At 60.9% G+C, this 19,380-nt stretch overlaps 1 protein-coding gene across 1 annotated transcript; it reads right to left on the reverse strand.

Annotated features, from left to right (window-relative positions):
* Positions 1-1,345: 1,345 nt before the first annotated feature.
* Positions 1,346-6,509, reverse strand: SLC10A4 (solute carrier family 10 member 4). Its single transcript, XM_075422113.1, has 4 exons — positions 6,473-6,509; positions 5,217-6,087; positions 3,045-3,255; positions 1,346-1,885 (listed from the first exon to the last, which is right to left on the reverse strand). Exons 1-4 carry the CDS (start codon positions 6,507-6,509, stop codon positions 1,373-1,375), a joined length of 1,632 nt encoding a protein of 543 aa, XP_075278228.1. The 3' UTR covers positions 1,346-1,372.
* Between the last annotated feature and the right edge of the window lie 12,871 nt (positions 6,510-19,380).

The following is a 19,380-nucleotide window of genomic DNA, read 5'->3' on the forward strand; positions in this document are numbered from 1 at the left end:
CCTCGACGGGCACCGGTCTTAGCTGCCCCTTCGCTGATGGCACAGAGCTGGGAGGGGTGGTGGACACACCAGCAGGCTGTGCTGCCATCCAGAGAGACCTGGGCAGGGTGGAGAGTTGGGCAGAGAGGAACCTCATGGGGTTCAACAAGGGCAAGGGCAGGGTCCTGCACCTGGGGAGGAACAACCCCAGGCACCAGTACAGGCTGGGGCTGACCGGCTGGAGAGCAGCTCTGCGGAGAGGGACTGGGAGTGCTGGGGGACGACAGGGTGACCATGAGCCAGCAGTGTGCCCTGGGTGCCAAGAAGGCAAATGGCATCCTGGGGTGCATCAAGAGGAGTGTGGGCAGCAGGGCGAGGGAGGTTCTCCTGCCCCTCTGCTCTGCCCTGGGGAGGCCCCATCTGCAGTGCTGTGTCCAGTGCTGGGCTCCCCAGTTAAGAAAGATGAGGAGCTACTGGAGAGAGTCCAGCGGAGGGCTACGAGGATGAGGAGGGGACTGGAGCATCTCTGCTACGAGGAGAGGCTGAGGGAGCTGGGCTTGTTCAGCCTGGAGAAGAGAAGGCTGAGAGGGGACCTTATCAGTGCCTCCGAATATCTGCAGGGTGGGGGTCAGGAGGATGGGGCCAGACTCTGTCCAGTGGTGCCCAGTGACACGACAAGGGGCAACGGGCACAAACTGGAGCAGAGGAAGCTCCAGCTGAACCCGAGGAAGAACTTCTTCCCTCTGAGGGTGACGGAGCCCTGGCCCAGGCTGCCCAGGGAGGCTGTGGAGTCTCCTTCTCTGGAGATATTCCAGCCCCGCCTGGACGCGGTGCTGTGCAGCCTGCTCTGGGTGACCCTGCTTGGGCAGGGGGTTGGGCTGGGTGACCCACAGAGGTCCCTGCCAACCCTGACCCTGCTGGGATTCTGTGATTCCCCAGGTGTGGGTCATCGGGTTGGGTCCGTCCCCCCCTGACGGGCCACGGCCTCGGCTGCCCCTTCCCCTGACACGGAGAATCGGGCCGGGTCCCTCCCCACCTCCAGCACAGCCCCTCCCCCAGCTCACCCCTTCCTCAATCACCCGTGCAGGATTAATCAGCGGGGCACACGGGTTCGGTGCAGCTTCGCGATGTATTTTGCGGTGGGAGGATGATGAGCGCGATGCTTCGACGGCGGGCGGGGGGGCCTCCTGGCCTGGAGACGCACGGTGGTGCTTCTTGGTTGGTTTTCTTAGGTTTTGGGGTTTGTTTTCTTTTTTCATAGACGTGAGGAAACACAACCGTCGCGGTAACAAACACGCATCACCTCGCACAACGGCGGGGCTGGAGAAGAAGCGGCGGAGGCCGGGCGCGACGCGCGTCGCACGTCCCCGCGCGTCCCCTCCTTCTCCCCCCCCTAAAGCGCCGTCTGCGCCGGCTCCGCGGAGCTCTGCTCCTCCGCGCTCACGCTGCCGTACGAAGCGTCGGCCGCCTCCTCCTCCTTCAGCTTCCTGTAGGAAACATCCGTCTCTTCCTCCTCCTCGCCCGGCGCGTCTTGCTTGTAGCCGTCCCTCCCGTACATCTTGTAGGCCAGCACGAAGAGCCCGGCTTCCGCCGACTGGAACAGGGCGTAGAGCAAGGGGAACATGAACATGCTCCCCACCAGCTCCGGGGGGAAGGTGAGCTTCAGGATGGCGGTGCAGAGCTGGACGTTTTGGCACCCCGTCTCCAGAGAGACCGTCCTCCGGCAGTGCGGGGGCAGCTTGAAGAGGGCGGCTAAGCCGTAGCCCAGCGCGTAGCCCGCCAGAGGCATCAGCACCGCGATGGCGTAGACGGAGGCGGGAATGCTCGCCATCAGATCCGGGCCCAGCATGATCCCGGTCAGGATGAACAGGACCACCAGAGTCACCAAGAGGGACCACAGGGAGATCTGGTGACAAACAGCCACAAAGGGGGGGGTTAATCCTTTGAAAGGATGAGCATTGCCGGTGCCAAACATGGCTGCGCTGCCCTTCCCGGGCTGGCTCCCGGCTCGGGACTTTGGTTTCCTCGTATCCCGGGAAGGGAAGGGGCTGAGGTCGCCCTCCATCATCACGCTTTGGGGTGACTCGCTGGGAAAGCAGGGCTTACGCCTCGCTTCTCCGCTCCTAATTAAGCCGGCGTGTTCGTTCGCGTGCCGTACGGGAGCGTCGCCGCGCTCGCGGGTCGGTCTCGCCAGCCCTGGGCGCAGCGGGAGCGGGGTGCCGGGGAGCGCCTCGGCTCCAGGGCTGTGCTGCCCTCCCCCCCCGACATTGGGGGGCCAACCCCCCACATCCCCTGGCTCTCCGTCTCCATCTGTGTCTGCTGGCCACACTCTTCTTGCATCAAGAAGATTGTGGCCAGCAGGTCGAGGGAGGTTCTCCTTCCCCTCTGCTCTGCCCTGGTGAGGCCTCATCTGGAGTACTGTGTCCAGTTCTGGGCTCCCCAGTTCAAGAAAGATGAAGAGCTACTGGAGAGAGTCCAGAGGAGGGCTACGAGGATGGTGAGGGGACTGGAGCATCTCCCCTACGAGGAGAGGTTGAGGGAACTGGACTTGTTCAGCCTGAAAAAGAGAAGGCTGCGAGGGGACCTTATCAATGCCTCTAAATATCTGCAGGGTGGGTGTCAGGAGGATGGGGCCAAGCTCTTTTCAGTGGTGCCCAGCGACAGGACAAGGGGCAACGGGCACAAACTGAGGCACAGGAAGTTCCGTCTGAACATGAGGAAGAACTTCTTCCCTCTGAGGGTGACGGAGCCCTGGCCCAGGCTGCCCAGGGAGGCTGTGGAGTCTCCTTCTCTGGAGATATTCCAGCCCCGCCTGGACAAGGTCCTGTGCAGCCTGCTGTGGGTGACCCTGCTTGGGCAGGGGGGTTGGACTAGATGACCCACAGAGGTCCCTTCCAACCCCGAACATTCTGTGATTCTGTGATCCCACCGCCCCGGGCCCGGACCACACGTCCTTACGTCCCGCCCCAGCAGTGGGATATGCCTGGGTGAAGCTGGGGAGGGATCAGGAGGGTTCCTGCCGTTGGACCCCCCCAACCTGCCCGGTTCCCCGGGTCCGTGCCCACCTTCACCAGGAGGTCAGCGGCGCGGGGGTGCCTGTAGCGGATGAGCACCCCGATGCCGATGGGCAGCAGGGTGCTGCCCAGCGTCAGGCTGACGGCGCCCAGGGGCAGCAACCGCACCAGGGCCGTGTCGATCCAGTGCCGGCTGTAGACCCAGAGGCAGAGGGGCATCAGGAGGAAGGCCAGCAGCGTGGAGGAGGCCGTCATGATGATGCTGCGGCGGAGGGGGACAGAGACACCCGCCGCGTCACCGCCCGCCCGGGTGGCAGGAGACCCCCTGCCCTTGCTGTTTGAGGAAGGGGCAGGAGGAGCGTGTGGGGTCCGCGTCCGTCTGTCCCCACCGCCGACCCTCACCGTGTCCTGAGGGTCCCCATCGGGCTGGAGGTGAGGGGTCCTGTCCCCACCACCGACCCTCCCTGCATCCCGGGGGTCCCCAGTTGGGCTGGGGGCGAGGGGTGCTGTCCCCACTACCGACCCTCCCTGCGTCCTGGGGGTTCCCATCGGGCTGGGGGTGAGGGGTGCTGACGGGTGTCCTACCTAAGGTTCCTGTCCCCATCCATCCCCACTACTGACCCTCCCCGCGTCCCGGGGGTCCCCATCAGTCTGGGGGCGAAGGATGCTGTCCCCACCACCGACCCTCCCTGCATCCCGGGGTCCCTGGTTGGGCAGGGGGCAAGGGGTGCTGACCCCATTGCTGACCCTCCCCATGTCCTGGGGGTCCACATCAGGCTGGGGGCAAGGGGTGCTGTCCCCACCGTCGACCCTCCCTGCATCCCAGGGGGACCCTGGTTGGGCTGGGGGCAAGGGATTCTGGCAGGTCTCCTACCTGAGGTTCATGTCCCCGTCCATCCCCCCCACTGACCCTCCCCGCATCCCGGGGGTCCCCATCGAGCTGGGGGCAAGGGGTGCTGGCGGGTGTCCTACCTAAAGTTCCTGTCCCCATCCATCCCCACCACTGACCCTCCCTGCATCCTTGGGGTCCCCATCGGGCTGGTAGCAAGGGGTGCTGTTCCCACTGCTGACCCTCCCTGCATCCCGGTGGTCCCCAGTTGGGCTGGGGGTGAGGGGTGCTGGCGGGTCTCCTGCCTGAGGTTCCTGTCCCCATCCATCCCCCCCACTGACCCTCCCCGCCTCCTGGGGGTCCCCATCGAGCTGGGGACAAGGGGTGCTGGCGGGTGTCCTACCTAAGGTTCCTGTCCCCATCCATCCCCACTGCCAACCCTCCCTGCATCCCAGGGGTCCCTAGTTGGGTAGAGGGTGAGGGGTCCTGTCCCCACCGCCGACCCTCCCTTCATCCTGGGGGTCCCCGCCGGGCCGGGTGCTGGGGGTGCTGGCGGTCTCCTACCTGAGGTTTCTGTCCCCCTCCATCCCCACCGATGACCCTCCCTGCATCCCAGGGGTCCCCAGTTGGGCTGAGAGTGAGGGATGCTGTTCCCACCACTGACCCTCCCTGCGTCCCGGGGGTCCCCATCAGGCTGGGGACAAGGGGTCCTGTCCCCGCCGCCGACCCTCCCCGCGTCCTCGGGGTCCCCATCGGGCTGTGGGCAAGGGGTGCTGGTGGGTGTCCTACCTGAGGTTCCTATCCCCATCTGTCCCTACCGCCGACCCTCCCCACATCCTGGGGGTCTCCGGTTGGGCTGGGGGCCAGGGGTGCTGTCCCCACCGCCGACCCTCCCTGTGTTCTGGGGGTCCCTGGTTGGGCTGGGGACAAGGGATGCTGGCAGGTCTCCCACCTGAGGTTCCTGTCCTCATCCGTCCCCACCACCACCCCTCCCTGCATCCCGGGGGTCCCCATCGGGCTGGGGGCAAGGGGTCCTGTCCCCACCACCACCCCTCCCTGCATCCCGGGGGTCCCCATCAGTCTGGGGGCGAGGGGTGCTGTCCCCAGCACCGACCCTCCCTGCATCCCGTGGGTCCCCGTCGGGCCGGGGGCCGGGGGTGCCGGCGGGTCCCCTACCTAACGTTCCTGTCCCCATCCATCCCCACCACCGACCCTCCCTGCATCCCGCGGGTCCCCATCGGGCTGAGGGCGAGGGGTCCTGTCCCCACCGCTGACCCTCCCCACGTCCTGGGGGTCCCCATCAGGCTGGGTCCAAGGGGTGCTGTCCCCACCGCCGACCGTCCCCACGTCCCGGGGGTCCCCGTCGGGCCGGGGGTGCCGGGGGGTCCCCCTACCTGAGGTTCATGTCCCCGTCCACCAGCACGGCCAGCAGGTTGGAGAGGTTCCCCCCGGGGCAGCAGCCGCACAGCAGCACCGCCACGGCCGCCACCTCGTCCAGCGCGAAGATGATGGCCAGGAGGAAGGCCAGCAGCGGCATGGCCCCGAACTGCCCCAGCAGCGCGGGTGCCAGCCCCGCCGGCCGCCGCAGCTGCCTGCCCAGCTGCCCCGGCTGCACCGCGCAGCCCAGCCCCACCATGGCCACGCACAGCCCCAGCCCCGCCGCCGCGCTCAGCCCCCGGCCCAGCGGCCCCGACCCGACGGGGGGGGGCTGCGCCGAGCCGCCCATGGCACCGTGGGGTGGGCGGTGGGTGGGGGGGGGGGTGTCTGTCAGCGCGGGGCGCCCACCCGAGCCCGCACCCCGCACCCGAGCTGCTCGCCCGGCTGCGGTGGGCGGTGCTGCGGGGGGGGGGTGTGGACCCCGCCTCCTCGGTGAGACCCGGTGTCGGGGGGGGGGGGGCTGCGGGGCTGGCGAGGGACAGCCGGGAGGATGCTCTGCTCCGGGGGGCACGGAGAGCTCTGGGGGGGGGACACCGGTTGCTGGTGGGGGGCTGGAGGCTGGCGAGGGACAGCCGGGAGGATGCTCTGCTCCGGGGGGGATGGAGAGCTCTATGGGGGGGGGACCGGTTGCTGGTGGGGGGCTGGAGGCTGGCGAGGGACAGCCGGGAGGATGCTCTGCTCCGGGGGGCACGGAGAGCTCTATGGGGGGGGACCGGTTGCTGGTGGGGGGCTGGAGGCTGGCGAGGGACAGCCGGGAGGATGCTCTGCTCCGGGGGGGATGGAGAGCTCTGGGGGGGGGGACACCGGTTGCTGGTGGGGGGCTGGAGGCTGGCGAGGGACAGCCGGGAGGATGCTCTGCTCAGGGGGGGATGAAGAGCTCTATGGGGGGGGGGACACCGGTTGCTGGTGGGGGGCTGGAGGCTGGCGAGGGACAGCCGGGAGGATGCTCTGCTCCGGGGGGCACGGAGAGCTCTGGGGGGGGGGGACACCGGTTGCTGGTGGGGGGCTGCGGGGCTGGCGAGGGACAGCCGGGAGGATGCTCTGCTCCGGGGGGGATGGAGAGCTCTATGGGGGGGGACACCGGTTGCTGGTGGGGGGCTGGAGGCTGGCGGGGCTCCCAGTCGGGGCGGGTGGAGGGGTGTCCGGGGTGAGAAACGGAGCCCGTCACACCAAAACTCAGCTCCGTGTGTGACGGTGGCAGTGGCAGCCACACAGCTGCGCTGGCAGCGTTTGCGGTTCCCCTGGTTCATGGAACCACGGAGTAACGGGGTCGGGGAATCGCGGAATCGTTCGGGCGCTGAAGTATTTCCAGTGTTTGCGCAGCGCGGCTGAACCCCGCTGCGGGACGTGCCCTGAGCTGTGAGCGACCACCTGGGCTGTCACAGAGATAAGCCTTTCACAGGCTGGTGGGGTTGGCAGGGACCTCTGTGGGTCACCCAGCCCAACCCCCTGCCCAAGCAGGGTCACCCAGAGCAGGCTGCACAGCACCGCGTCCAGGCGGGTCTGGAATATCTCCAGAGAAGGAGACTCCACAGCCTCCCTGGGCAGCCTGGGCCAGGGCTCCGTCACCCTCAGAGGGAAGAAGTTCTTCCTCGGGTTCAGATGGCTCTCTGCAACCAGGTATGAACTTGGCTCCCGGAGAGGCTCTGCAGCGAGGGTGACTTAGATGTGGTGGAGCAGATCCAGAGGAGGCCACGGAGATGATCCGAGGGCTGGAGCACCTCTCCTCCGAGGACAGGCTGAGGGAGCTGGGGTTGTTCAGCCTGGAGAAGAGAAGGCTCTGGGGTGACCTTAGAGCAGCTGCCAGTGCCTGGAGGGGCCAACAGGAAGGATGGAGAGGGGCTTTTCACAAGGGTGTGCAGTGATAGGACAAGGGGGGACGGCTCTAAACTAAAAGAGGGCAGATTTGGATCAGATATCAGGAAGAAATTCTTCCCCATGAGGGTGGTGAAACACTGGCCCAGGCTGCCCAGAGAAGCTGTGGCTGCCCCCTCCCTGGCAGGGTTCAAGGCCAGGTTGGATGGAGCTCTGAGCACCCTGGTCTGGTGGAAGATGTCCCTGCTGATGGCAGGGGGGTTGGAACCAGATGACCTTTAAGGTCCCTCCCAACCCAAACCACTCTACGATTCTATCATTAAGGTTGGAAAAGACCTCTGAGATCATCCAGCCCAACGGTCAACCCATCACCACCACGCCTGCTAAACCATGCCCCAAAGTGCCACATCTACACATTTTTTGAACCCCAAAGTGCCACTTCCACACATTCTTTGAACCCCTCCAGGGATGGGGACTCCACCACCTCCCTGGGTACCCTGGCCCCCTTTTTCACCCGGAGGACCTGGTGGGGTCACAGCTACCGCTTCGCTCGCCGCTGCGGGGTGGGAGTAGCCGGCTCCGTGCGTGTCATCGCCGGGGGCTGCCCCTCGGCTCCCACCCTGAGCGTGCGGCTCCGCGTCCTGGGTCGCAGCCCGAGGCGGGCACGCCGACTTTACGGGGAGAGCCCATGGGTCATTTGGGTAAAAATTTAGGGTGTCCCAGGGTTCGAGTAGAAATTATGGGTGACTGAAGAGCAAAACGGACTATTTGCTGGTTAAACCTTCAGTTCTTACTTGGGGCACAGGCGGCAGAAGAAGCACCCGGTGACAGAATCCCGGGTGCAGCAGCTGTGCCAAAATGACACCGAGATTAATATTGTCCAGCCCGTGTTTGCTTCCTGGTCGTTAGCCTAACGAGGGCGCGGGGAAGATGAGTCATCGGAGCCCAATGACCACACAGGACGCGGATTGCTGCGGCTGATTCACGGGTTCGGGCTCCGTGTGCTGCCGGGCTGCGGGAGCGCGGGGTCTGGGTGGATTTTTGGATGGATTTTTGCCCGGGCGGTGTCCGGAGCACGCTGGGATGGCGGAGGGCACCGCACTGGGCAGCGGCGGGGGGGGGGTTGGTAAACCCCAACACGCAGTGGAGCAGACGCGACCCGTTTCAGAGCCCACCTGGTCATCACTGAGTTGAGTTTCAAGGGACGCTGAACTGTGACATTCCAGAATCACAGAACCACACAGACTGGTCGGGGTTGGCAGGGCCCTCTGTGGGTCACCCAGTCCAACCCCCTGCCCAAGCAGGGTCACCCAGAGCAGGCTGCACAGCACCGCGTCCAGGCGGGGCTGGAATATCTCCAGAGAAGGAGACTCCACAGCCTCCCTGGGCAGCCTGGGCCAGGGCTCCGTCACCCTCAGAGGGAAGAAGTTCTTCCTCGGGTTCAGCTGGAGCTTCCTCTGCTTCAGTTTGTGCCCACTGCCCCTTGTCCTGTCGCTGGGCACCACCGGAAAGAGTCTGGCCCCGTCCTCCTGCCCCCCACCTTTCAGATTCAGATTTTTCCCAAGGGGAAAACGCTGTGAAGGCGTCGTACCAAATCCAGATCTCTTGAGGCTTTCCTTAGCGTCGATCAGCTGAAATTCAAGCTTGACTTTCGGTTGGGAGCACGAGCAGTGCCGCTTCCAGGGAAGCCGAGTCTGAGCCCGGCCGCTGTGCTCCGCTGTCGGCGCGGCCGGTACCCTCACACGTGTAGAGAAAAAGCGTCCCATCCTCTGCAGAGCGTGGCTCTTGCCTCCTTCACTCGCTGCAGGCTTTCCCGACGCATCCCCATCACCGTTACGCTACGGGCTGGAGTGAAGCTACGCGGCTTGGCGTATCCACGTCGGCGGCGAATTCCCCCTCCGTTTTCTATCGCGGAGGGCGGGGGGGCTGCGTGCTGCCTGCCCCGCTGTGACTGGAAGCGGCAGATTGACCGCTCGAGCAGAAAAAGTCTGGGCAGATAAAACCGACCAGACGTCGCGCTCAGATTATTCCTCAGTCCTTCCGCTGAAAAATGGGTGAGAGGAGAAGAGGCAGCGAGAGCAAGGAGGGGGAGGGGGCTGTGAGGATGAGGAGGGGACTGGAGCATCTCTCCTGCGAGGAGAGGCTGAGGGAGCTGGGCTTGTTCAGCCTGGAGAAGAGAAGGCTGAGAGGGGACCTTATCAATGCCTCTAAATATCTGCAGGGTGGGGGTCAGGGAGGACGGGGCCAGACTCTGTCCAGTGGTGCCCAGTGACAGGACAAGGGGCAACGGGCACAAACTGAAGCAGAGGAAGCTCCAGCTGAACATGAGGAAGAACTTCTTCCCTCTGAGGGTGACGGAGCCCTGGCCCAGGCTGCCCAGGGAGGCTGTGGAGTCTCCTTCTCTGGAGATATTCCAGACCCTCCTGGACGTGGTGCTGTGCAGCCTGCTCTGGGTGACCCTGCGTGGGCAGGGGGTTGGGCTGGGTGACCCACAGAGGGCCCTGCCAACCCCCACCAGTCTGTGAATCTGTGATTCTGCGCTACTCCATGTTTACACCTCCCTCAGGAGCAGTGCCCTGCAGCTCCCTGCCTCGGAGATGTCCTTGGATTGAGTGGGGTGGAAGGGGAACGGCGCAAGCCCCGTCACCCGGCTGCCTCACCCTCCACATCCCCGTGCTCTGCTCGCTCTCTGAGCATCTGGGGACGGATCCCTTCACCGTAGCTCCAGGTCAGCAGCCAAGGGCAGAAATCATTATAATAAACCCCTCCCGTTACACTTGGTGTTCCCCCACCGTTATTTTTAAGCTGTCTGAAGACCATTAATCAACCAGCAAGTGCATCGCGACGCAGGTCGCCGCGTCCCAATAATTCATAACTGGAACGAAGTGTTTAAGGCTGCGTGCTCTGCCTTTTAAGCACGAGGTGGAGAGATCTGTTGCCAGTCATCCCATTAGCAAAAGGCTTCTGCTCCGGGAGAGGAGATGAAATCAGGGCATCGTTGGCGAATAATTTTGTAAATTGATTGCTGACGGTCGTTTCTTGAGGCAGTTGTACCCCCCCAGCTGCAAAACAGTGGCTAGCAGCCATTTATTTTTTAAGGAATTAAATGCCTTTATGGAAGATGCCTTCACCCAAATTCAAACGGGGAATAGTTCCACCTCGGGCACTGTTCCCTTTGGTTGCCATCTGATCTTTGTCTGGAGTTGGAGGATCATCAGGGTTGAGATGAAAATTCATAATAAGATAAATGACCTGATGACTAATGCGTGCCTCCGTCCGGAAGAGCTGAACGAGCACGGCGGGGTGAGACGAGGAAGGCGCTCGGTTCGGTCGCTTTGCCGGGGCTGTCCTGGTCGTGCTGTGGAGACGGGCACGTCGTGGGCGCTGCAGCCCGGCTTCATGTCCCAGCGAGCGCCGCGGCCAGGCCGTTCAGTGGGAACCGGGGAAGGAGCAGGGGACAGCGGCGGCGGCGAGGGCACACCGACAATGCTGTGGTTCTGTAACGGGCTGCCCGGGGCAGTGGTGGGTCCCCATCCCTCGAGGGGTTCCAAAAACGTGTAGATCATAGAATCATAGAATGGTTTGGGTTGGAAGGGACCTTGAAGAGCATCTGGTTCCAGCCCCCCGGCCATGAGCAGGGACATCTTCCACCAGCCCAGGGTGCTCAGAGCTCCATCCAACCTGGACTTGAGCACTGCCAGGGAGGGGGCAGCCACAGCTTCTCTGGGCAGCCTGGGCCAGGGCCTCACCACCCTCATGGGGAAGAATTTCTTCCTAATATCTGATCTAAATCTGCCCTCTGTTAGTTTAGAGCCATTCCCCCTTGTCCTATCCCTACACCCCCTTGTGAAAAGCCCCTCTCCATCCTTCCTGTAGCCCCTTCAGGCACTGGCAGCTGCTCTAAGGTCACCCTGGAGCCTTCTCTTCTCCAGGCTGAACAGCCCCAACTCCCTCAGCCTGTCCTCATAGGAGAGGTGCTCCAGCCTAGATGTGGCACTTCGGGACATGGTTTAGCAGCCATGGGGGTGTTGGGGTGACGGTTGGACCTGATGGTCTCAGAGGTCTTTTCCAACCTTAGTGACTCTGTGAGGATGGGACAGGAATAGTCAGCATGGATTCACCAAGGGGAAAGGTTCCTCCTTCCAAGAGGAAGTTCCAGCTGAACCCGAGGAAGAACTTCTTCCCTCTGAGGGTGACGGAGCCCTGGCCCAGGCTGCCCAGGGAGGCTGTGGAGTCTCCTCCTCTGGAGATATTCCAGACCCGCCTGGACGCGGTGCTGTGCAGCCTGCTCTGTGTGACCCTGCTTGGGCAGGGGGTTGGGCTGGGTGACCCACAGAGGTCCCTGCCAACCCCACCAGTCTGTGATTCTGTGATTCTGTGGGATGTGCGCAGCCTGGGACTGCTGGTGGGGCTTTTGGACACGGGCCTGGATCCAGCGGGGTTTATTGGCTTCCATTGCCCACCGAAGCTCCCGGCCCCCTTTTCAAGGTTCTCCTCCCCCTCTACACTGCCCTGGTGAGGCCCCATCTGGAGTCCTGTGTCCAGTGCTGGGCTCCCCAGTTCAAGAAAGATGAGGAGCTATTGGAGAGAGTCCAGCGGAGGGCTACGAGGATGAGGAGGGGACTGGAACATCTCCCCTACGAGGAGAGGCTGAGGGAGCTGGGCTTGTTCAGCCTGGAGAAGAGAAGGCTGAGAGGGGACCTAATAAATGCTTATAAATATCTGAAGGGTGGGGGTCAGGAGGATGGGGCCAAGCTCTTTTCAATGGTGCCCAGCGACAGGACAAGGGGCAACGGGCACAAACTGAAGCAGAGGAAGCTCCAGCTGAACATGAGGAAGAACTTCTTCCCTCTGAGGGTGACGGAGCCCTGGCCCAGGCTGCCCAGGGAGGCTGTGGAGTCTCCTTCCCTGGAGATATTCCAGCCCCGCCTGGACGCGGTGCTGTGCAGCCTGCTCTGGGTGACCCTGCTTGGGCAGGGGGCTGGGCTGGGTGACCCACAGAGGGCCCTGCCAACCCCGACCAGTCTGTGATTCTGTGATTCATTTCTTGTGCAGGAAGGCGGCCGGGGCTGGGGCTGTAAATCAGGGGATGTGGAGGCAGACCACACAAATGTCGTTGTGTCCCTGTAAAATCTGTCTATATTTTGCAAAGAAAGGCCAGATCAGAGTAAATGGCACCACGACTTTATTGTCCCACAGACCATCTGAAATGTCACAGAATGCAGAAGGAAATCCGGTAATAACTGCAGCAGTGTTTGCTTTATAGAGTGTTCATTTAATTAGAGCAAAGGCACCCCAAAGACAAATCACCTCCCTCTCTCACCGAAGCTTTCTTCCTATTGAAAAGGATGTCCGTGGCGAGCCTCGTGGGAAGGAGAAGAGTCACCAGGATCGGTGTTTGACCTCAGGTCACACCAAAATGGTCTTTGTGCTCAGCTGTCGCTCGTGCGGCTGCGTCGGAGGTGTTACAGAGGTGGACGAAGACATTTTTTGTGTTAGAAACTGTACAAACTTAGAATGAAAATTCTTCCTGTCCTGCTGCCAAATTTTTGCAGGAGAATAGAAATTAATATCAGTAAGGCCAGTCAACAAAGGAGCCAGCCCTTCAAAACTGGCGCGCTGTTACCTAAATTAAATCTCAAGAAATCTCAGACAAATGGGAAGAAATAAATCTCCGATGCAGTAGGAATCTCTCCGTGCTTGTCTCCGGCAATGCCGTGTGTTAATCCCACGCCAGCAGCCTCGGCACCCGGTGCTGTGTGCGCTTTTCAACCCGTGGTAGAGCAGGACATTTCTTAATAACCTGGAGAACCTCCTAAAATTCGAACCTGTGGTCTGAGCGGGACTCGCACGTGGCTGCGGCTGAGGACGGCGTCCCCGGGGCTTTGTGCACCCGTCGGCTTGCCAGGAAGGCGAAAGCGGGGACGGCTGAGTCAACAAGGTCTTTCATTTGCCTTTCGGGGTGCGTGAGCAGAAATGGGGAGGGAGGCCAGGAGGAGATCTCTTCCCACCTGAGGTGTCGACTCTGCCAGGAGCTGAAAGCAGCGTTTTTGTAATAACCTCACAAGCCCACAGAGATGTGATGGGGTGAAGCTGCTGCTAGAGAGGTTCAGGCTGGATGCAATGGGCTGAAGCTGCTATGAGAGCTTCAGGCTCGATATGATGGGTTGAAGCTGCTGAGAAAGGTTCAGGCTGGACGCTGGTGGGTTGAAGCTGTGGAGAGAGGTTCAGGCTGGATGCTGGTGGATTAAAGCTGCTGCTAGAGAGGTTCAGGCTGGACGCTGGTGGGTTGAAGCTGCTACAAGAGGTTCAGGCTGGACACTGGTGGGTTGAAGCTGTGGAGAGAGGTGTAGGCTGGACGCTGGTGGGTTGAAGCTGCTACAAGAGGTTCAGGCTGGACACTGGTGGGTTGAAGCTGTGGAGAGAGGTGTAGGCTGGACGCTGGTGGATTAAAGCTGCTACGAGAGGTTCAGGCTGGACACTGGTGGGTTGAAGCTGTGGAGAGAGGTTCAAGCTGGATGCTGGTGGGTTGAAGCTGCTGCTAGAGAGAGCCAGGCTGGACGCTGGTGGGTTCAAGGTGCGGAGAGAAGTTCAGGCTGGATACGATGGGTTGATGCTGCTGAGAGAGGTCCAGGCTGGACACTGGTGGGTAGAAGCTGCTAGGAGAGGTTCAGGCTGGATGCGATGGGTTGAAGCTGCTGCTAGAGAGGTTCCGGCTGGACAGTGGTGGGTTGAAGCTGCTGAGAGAGGTTCAGGCTGGACGCTGGTGGGTTGAAGCTGCTGCTAGAGAGGTGCCGGCTGGACAGTGGTGGGTTGAAGCTGCTGAGAGAGGTTCAGGCTGGACGTGATGGGTTGAAGCTGCTGTGGGAGATTTCAGGCTGGACACTGGTGGAGCAGATCAAGACCATGGTGCCCAGGGCTGCCTGGCCAGGGAGGCTCAGCGTTCCCCAGGAGAGTTCGGGCAGTCATCCTGGCAGCATCACCTCCCTTCGGGTGACCCCGCACAGCTCCTCCCAGCCCCGTTACCACTCTCCAGGACCTCACCCAGACGCTCGTTGTCCTGCGCTGTGACGCCCGCCGGCGTCGATAAAACATCACCGTGCTGGCAGCACGTCGGGGCCACGGGGGGCTGGCAAACGTCAGCCAGGGTTCACAGCCCAGATCTGAGGTCTGAGCCGCTCGCAGATTTTATCGAGCTGGCAGCGTCTCGCGTGCCATGTCCTCCCGACTTTTGTCCCTTCGGGCGGAGAAGCTGCCTCGCAGCTCGCTGCTCCTGTCCCCGCAGCCTGCCGGCACTCGCCGTGAGCACCCCGGCCCTCTCCTTTTCAAATTCAAGAGGTTTTTGGCAGTGATCTCAGAATCACAGAATCACAGAATAGTAGGGGTTGGAAGGGACCTCTGTGGGTCATCTAGTCCAACCCCCCTGCCGAAGCAGGGTCACCTACAGCAGGCTGCACAGGATCTTGTCCAGGTGGGTCTTGAATATCTCCAGAGAAGGAGACTCCACAGCCTCCCTGGGCAGCCTGGGCCAGGGCTCCGTCACCCTCAGAGGGAAGAAGTTCCTCCTCATGTTCAGACGGAACTTCCTGTGCCTCAGTTTGTGCCCATTGCCCCTTGTCCTGTCACTGGGCACCACTGAAAAGAGCTTGGCCCCATCCTCCTGACACCCACCCTTCAGATATTTGTAGGCATTTCTAAGGTCCCCTCGCAGCCTTCTCTTCTTCAGGCTGAACAAGCCCAGTTCCCTCAACCTCTCCTCGTAGTGGAGATGCTCCAGTCCCCTCACCATCCTTGTAGCCCTCCGCTGGACTCTCTCCAGTAGCTCTTCATCCTTCTTGAACTGGGGAGCCCAGAACTGGACACAGTACTCTAGATGAGGCCTCACCAGGGCAGTGTAGAGGGGAAGGAGTCTCAACCTTTACTTGATAATAAAAGATATTATCCCAGAAATAAGAGGTGCAGAAAGACCTTAGGTAACCAAAACTGTGATTTTAAGGCCATAACGAACAGCAAAAGTGGTTGGGCAAGCCAGGTCCCGAGCACTAAAACACCAAACGCTACTTCCCCTGCCCCTTGCGCGAAGATGCGGGTGGCTGAGCTCTTCCCCGTGGATTTCTTGGATCAGAGGCCCAAACCTGGAAGCCCTGAGAAGCTGGGTGCTGCAGGAGAGGGGACGGGGATGTCCTCCCCGCTGCAGAGTGGTGACGGCACCGGTCCGCAGTCACCGCTGCTGCCGAGCGCCGAGGTGGTCTCCATGCGACAAGGGCTCCTGCCCCCTAATTCCACGAGCTGGTGGCTCGCTGCTACGCGTAGGTTGCTCGGAGGAGCTGCTCCGGAGGTGGGCTGAGCTCGGGTGCTGTGTGACCCGGAGGGGGACCTGCTGTGGGGAGAGGAGAGGGGTGTAGGGCGCGTGTAGCCCACGCCAGCGGTGAGCAGCTCCGTGCCAGCCTTGCGACATCCCGCAGCCCTGAGGTGATGCTGCGTGGTGCTACGCATTTCGGTGGAAAAACCCAGGGCAGTGGGAAAAGAATTCTGAAATCCTACACCTTTCAGGAGGTTTAAAGCCACTGGGCGCTAAAAAGGCTAACAGGGATACTTCAGACTTCAGTGATACGTACGAAAAATCACAGAATCACAGAATGTTCGGGGTTGGCAGGGACCTCTGTGGGTCCCCCAGCCCAACCCCCTGCCCAAGCAGGGTCACCCACAGCAGGCTGCACAGCACCGCGTCCAGGCGGGGCTGGAATATCTCCAGAGAAGGAGACTCCACAGCCTCCCTGGGCAGCCTGGGCCAGGGCTCCGTCACCCTCAGAGGGAAGAAGTTCTTCCTCGTGTTCAGCTGGAGCTTCCTCTGCTTCAGTTTGTGCCCGTTGCCCCTTGTCCTGTCGCTGGGCACCACTGGAAAGAGTCTGGCCCCATCCTCCTGACCCCCACCCTGCAGATATTTGTAGGCATTGATAAGGTCCCCTCTCAGCCTTCTCTTCTCCAGGCTGAACAAGCCCAGCTCCCTCAGCTTCTCCTCGTAGCAGAGATGCTCCAGTCCCCTCATCATCCTCGTAGCCCTCCGCTGGACTCTCACCAGTAGCTCCTTATCTTTCTTGAACTGGGGAGCCCAGAACTGGACGCAGGACTCCAGATGGGGCCTCCCCAGGGCAGAGCAGAGGGGAAGGAGAACCTCCCTTGACCTGCTGGCCACACTCCTCCTAATGCACCCCAGGATCCCATTGGCCTTCTTGGCAGCCAGGGCAAGAAATAAAAAGTCCTAAATGATAAAATCTAAACGACGAGATGAAAATACCAAGACTGGTGTGGCACGGTCGCTGCTAACCCGGGGGGTAGCCTGGCATCTCCAGGAGTGAAGGGTGACCGGCTGGAAAGGGAAGCTGAATTTCATCTCTTCTCTTTTCAGTAAAGTCACAATACGAGAGGTGGTTTTTGTGGCCGGCTTGAGGGCTTGAGGGCTTGGTCTGCCCTCAGGCTGGAGCTTTCCCGGCGTAAACAGAGCCGTTAAATTCACTCAGGACCTGATGGATGATCGAGCGTAAGTTCAGGACGATGGGGTGAGCCGAAGCCAAACTAGACCCAACTTCGGATGGAGAAGTGCAGAGAAAGTGAAACCAGCCTCTGGTGTCTGCAGAGTCCGGGGACGGACGCCGAGAGACCGGAGAAAGAAAGCCCAGCGGTGTCTGTAGGAGTGAAAAAGGCACGAAAAACGGTAAAAGGGCTAAAAAGAGTGTGTAAATGGGCTATAAATGGAAGCTGCCTGTGAATTCAAATTCTGAAATGAGGTTGCTGGTAGGCAGCACAGTGACTTGCTGTGCTAATTAATGTTATTTAATTATCTTCCTATGCAGAAAGCGGGAACATGATGCTAGAAATCATCTGCTAATGAAAACTAAAAAACCCCTTGAGTGATTTTGCAGGGGAGGGCAGCCCAGAGCAGAGGTGTGGGAGAGAGGGGTTGAGCCGAGACCCGCAGCCGGTACGGGGAGGTCCAGCCCTGGGGCAAGAATCACAGAATCCCAGCATGGCAGGGGGTGGAAGGGCCCTCTGTGGGTCACCCAGCCCAACCCCCTGCCCAAGCAGGGTCACCCACAGCAGGCTGCACAGCACCACGTCCAGGCGGGGCTGGAATATCTCCAGAGAAGGAGACTCCACAGCCTCCCTGGGCAGCCTGGGCCAGGGCTCCGTCACCCTCAGAGGGAAGAAGTTCTTCCTCGGGTTCAGCTGGAGCTTCCTCTGCTTCAGTTTGTGCCCGTTGCCCCTTGTCCTGTCGCTGGGCACCACTGGAAAGAGTCTGGCCCCGTCCTCCTGACACCCACCCTGCAGATATTTAGAGGCATTTCTAAGGTCCCCTCTCAGCCTTCTCTTCTCCAGGCTGAACAAGCCCAGCTCCCTCAGCCTTTCCTCGTAGGAGAGATGCTCCAGTCGCCTCCTCATCCTCGCAGCCCTCCGCTGGACTCTCTCCAGCAGCTCCTCATCTTTCTTGAACTGGGGAGCCCAGCACTGGACACAGGACTCCAGATGGGGCCTCCCCAGGGCAGAGCAGAGGGGAAGGAGAACCTCCCTCGCCCTGCTGCCCACACTCCTCTTGATGCACCCCAGGATCCCATTTGCCTTCTTGGCACCCAGGGCACACTGCTGGCTCATGGTCACCCTGTCGTCCCCCAGCACTCCCAGTCCCTCTCCGCAGAGCTGCTCTCCAGCAGGTCCGCCCCAGCCTGTACTGGTGCCTGGGGTTGTTCCTCCCCATGTGCAGGACCCTGCATTTGCCTTTGTTGAACCTCATCAGGTTCCTCTCTGCCCAACTCTCCAGCCTGTCCAGGTCTCGCTGGATGGCAGCACAGCCTGCCAGTGTATCCACCACTCCTCCCAGCTCTGTGCCATCAGCAGACTGGCTGAGGGTACGCTCTAAACTGCTGCTTTTTGGTGCTTCGGTTCTACGATGGAAGCTGCGGGCGCGGGGAAAGGAGCCTGGAGCTGTCACGGTTGGGGAACGCAGGTCAGGGACGGGCAGAGCCCACGGCGCAGCCGTGAGCCTTGGGCAGGAGGTCACGGGGTGGTTTTGGAAACGGTGGGGTGGTTTTCTTTTTTTTACCATTTTTTTCTGCTGGCAGCGGGGCACCGGGCAGGAGGGCTGGCACTGCTGGCTGGGAGAATTTTCCCAGTGCCCCGGGGAAGTTTTCACGCATAAAGGAGAGCGGATCCCGGTTAAATCCCTTCGTTGTGGTTTCTTTTTTCAAAAGGGAAAAGACAAATTCCCTCAGCGCTGACATTTACCGCAGACATCATCCGCTCCCTGACATTTGGGCTCACCCGCCGAGGTCGAGCGAGTTCCTGCTCCTCACTCACCCCGCGGTACCAGACCAGATGCGAACGGACTGGGCGGCCCTGCCCAGCGCTGTGGGGCTGCCGCCCATCTCAGCGATGGTGAAAATAAACGAGGCCTCACGAGACGCGCGTGGCGGAGCCGGAGCTGAAGCAGGGTCTCCCGTAGCCCGGTCTCGCAGTGATTTTTTGGTTTTTGGGTTTCACCCTGCAGGTCTGTGGTCTGAGGTACGCCGAGAGCGGGGGGATCGCCTTTATCGCGCGTTTGCGCAGAGATGGGTGCTGGGTGGCAATTCCACAGCGCCAGCACCCCGCTTAGCAGAGCCACAGGGACTCTTACAAAAAGAAAGAAAATTTTTTTTAATTTTAATATGTTAAATATTTAATTTTAATATGTTAAAATATTTAATTTTAATATGTTAAAATATTTAATTTTAATATTTAAAATATTTAATTTTAATATTTAAAATAGTTTATTTTAATATTTAAAGTATTTTATTGTTTAAAAGGATGAGAATGAGGACAAGGTTTTGGTAACATGGTGGACAGGTCAGTTGAAGCAGCATCAGCAGGGGGGTTATGGGCCTGCATGAGCCCTGGGGGGGGAATGGGGGGACAGAACCAACAGACCCTTGGTCTGGGCAGTAAAGATGAGGAGGGGACTGGAGCATCTCTGCTACGAGGAGAGGTTGAGGGAGCTGGGCTTGTTCAGCCTGGAGAAGAGAAGGCTGCGAGGGGACCTTATCAATGCCTCTAAATATCTGCAGGGTGGGGGTCAGGAGGATGGGGCCAGACTCTTTCCAGTGGTGCCCAGCGACAGGACAAGGGGCAACGGGCACAAACTGAAGCAGAGGAAGCTCCAGCTGAACATGAGGAAGAACTTCTTCCCTCTGAGGGTGACGGAGCCCTGGCCCAGGCTGCCCAGGGAGGTTGTGGAGTCTCCTTCTCTGGAGATATTCCAGCCCCGCCTGGACGCGG

The sequence above is a fragment of the Opisthocomus hoazin genome, chromosome 5 (assembly GCF_030867145.1).
Source record: "Opisthocomus hoazin isolate bOpiHoa1 chromosome 5, bOpiHoa1.hap1, whole genome shotgun sequence".
Lineage (NCBI taxonomy): Eukaryota > Metazoa > Chordata > Aves > Opisthocomiformes > Opisthocomidae > Opisthocomus > Opisthocomus hoazin.

What these genes read in the sequence shown, in the direction of transcription:
- SLC10A4 (XM_075422113.1), bottom strand. Translation starts at nt 6,509, where the DNA reads ATGAACCAGGGGAACCGCAAACGCTGCCAGCGCAGCT. An exon ending in GACGGGGACATGAACCTCAG is followed by an intron (nt 3,256 to 5,216) that starts GTAGGGGGACCC and finishes CCTCCGCCGCAG; the next exon opens with CATCATCATGACGGCCTCCT. An exon ending in CCGCTGACCTCCTGGTGAAG is followed by an intron (nt 1,886 to 3,044) that starts GTGGGCACGGAC and finishes GTTTGTCACCAG; the next exon opens with ATCTCCCTGTGGTCCCTCTT.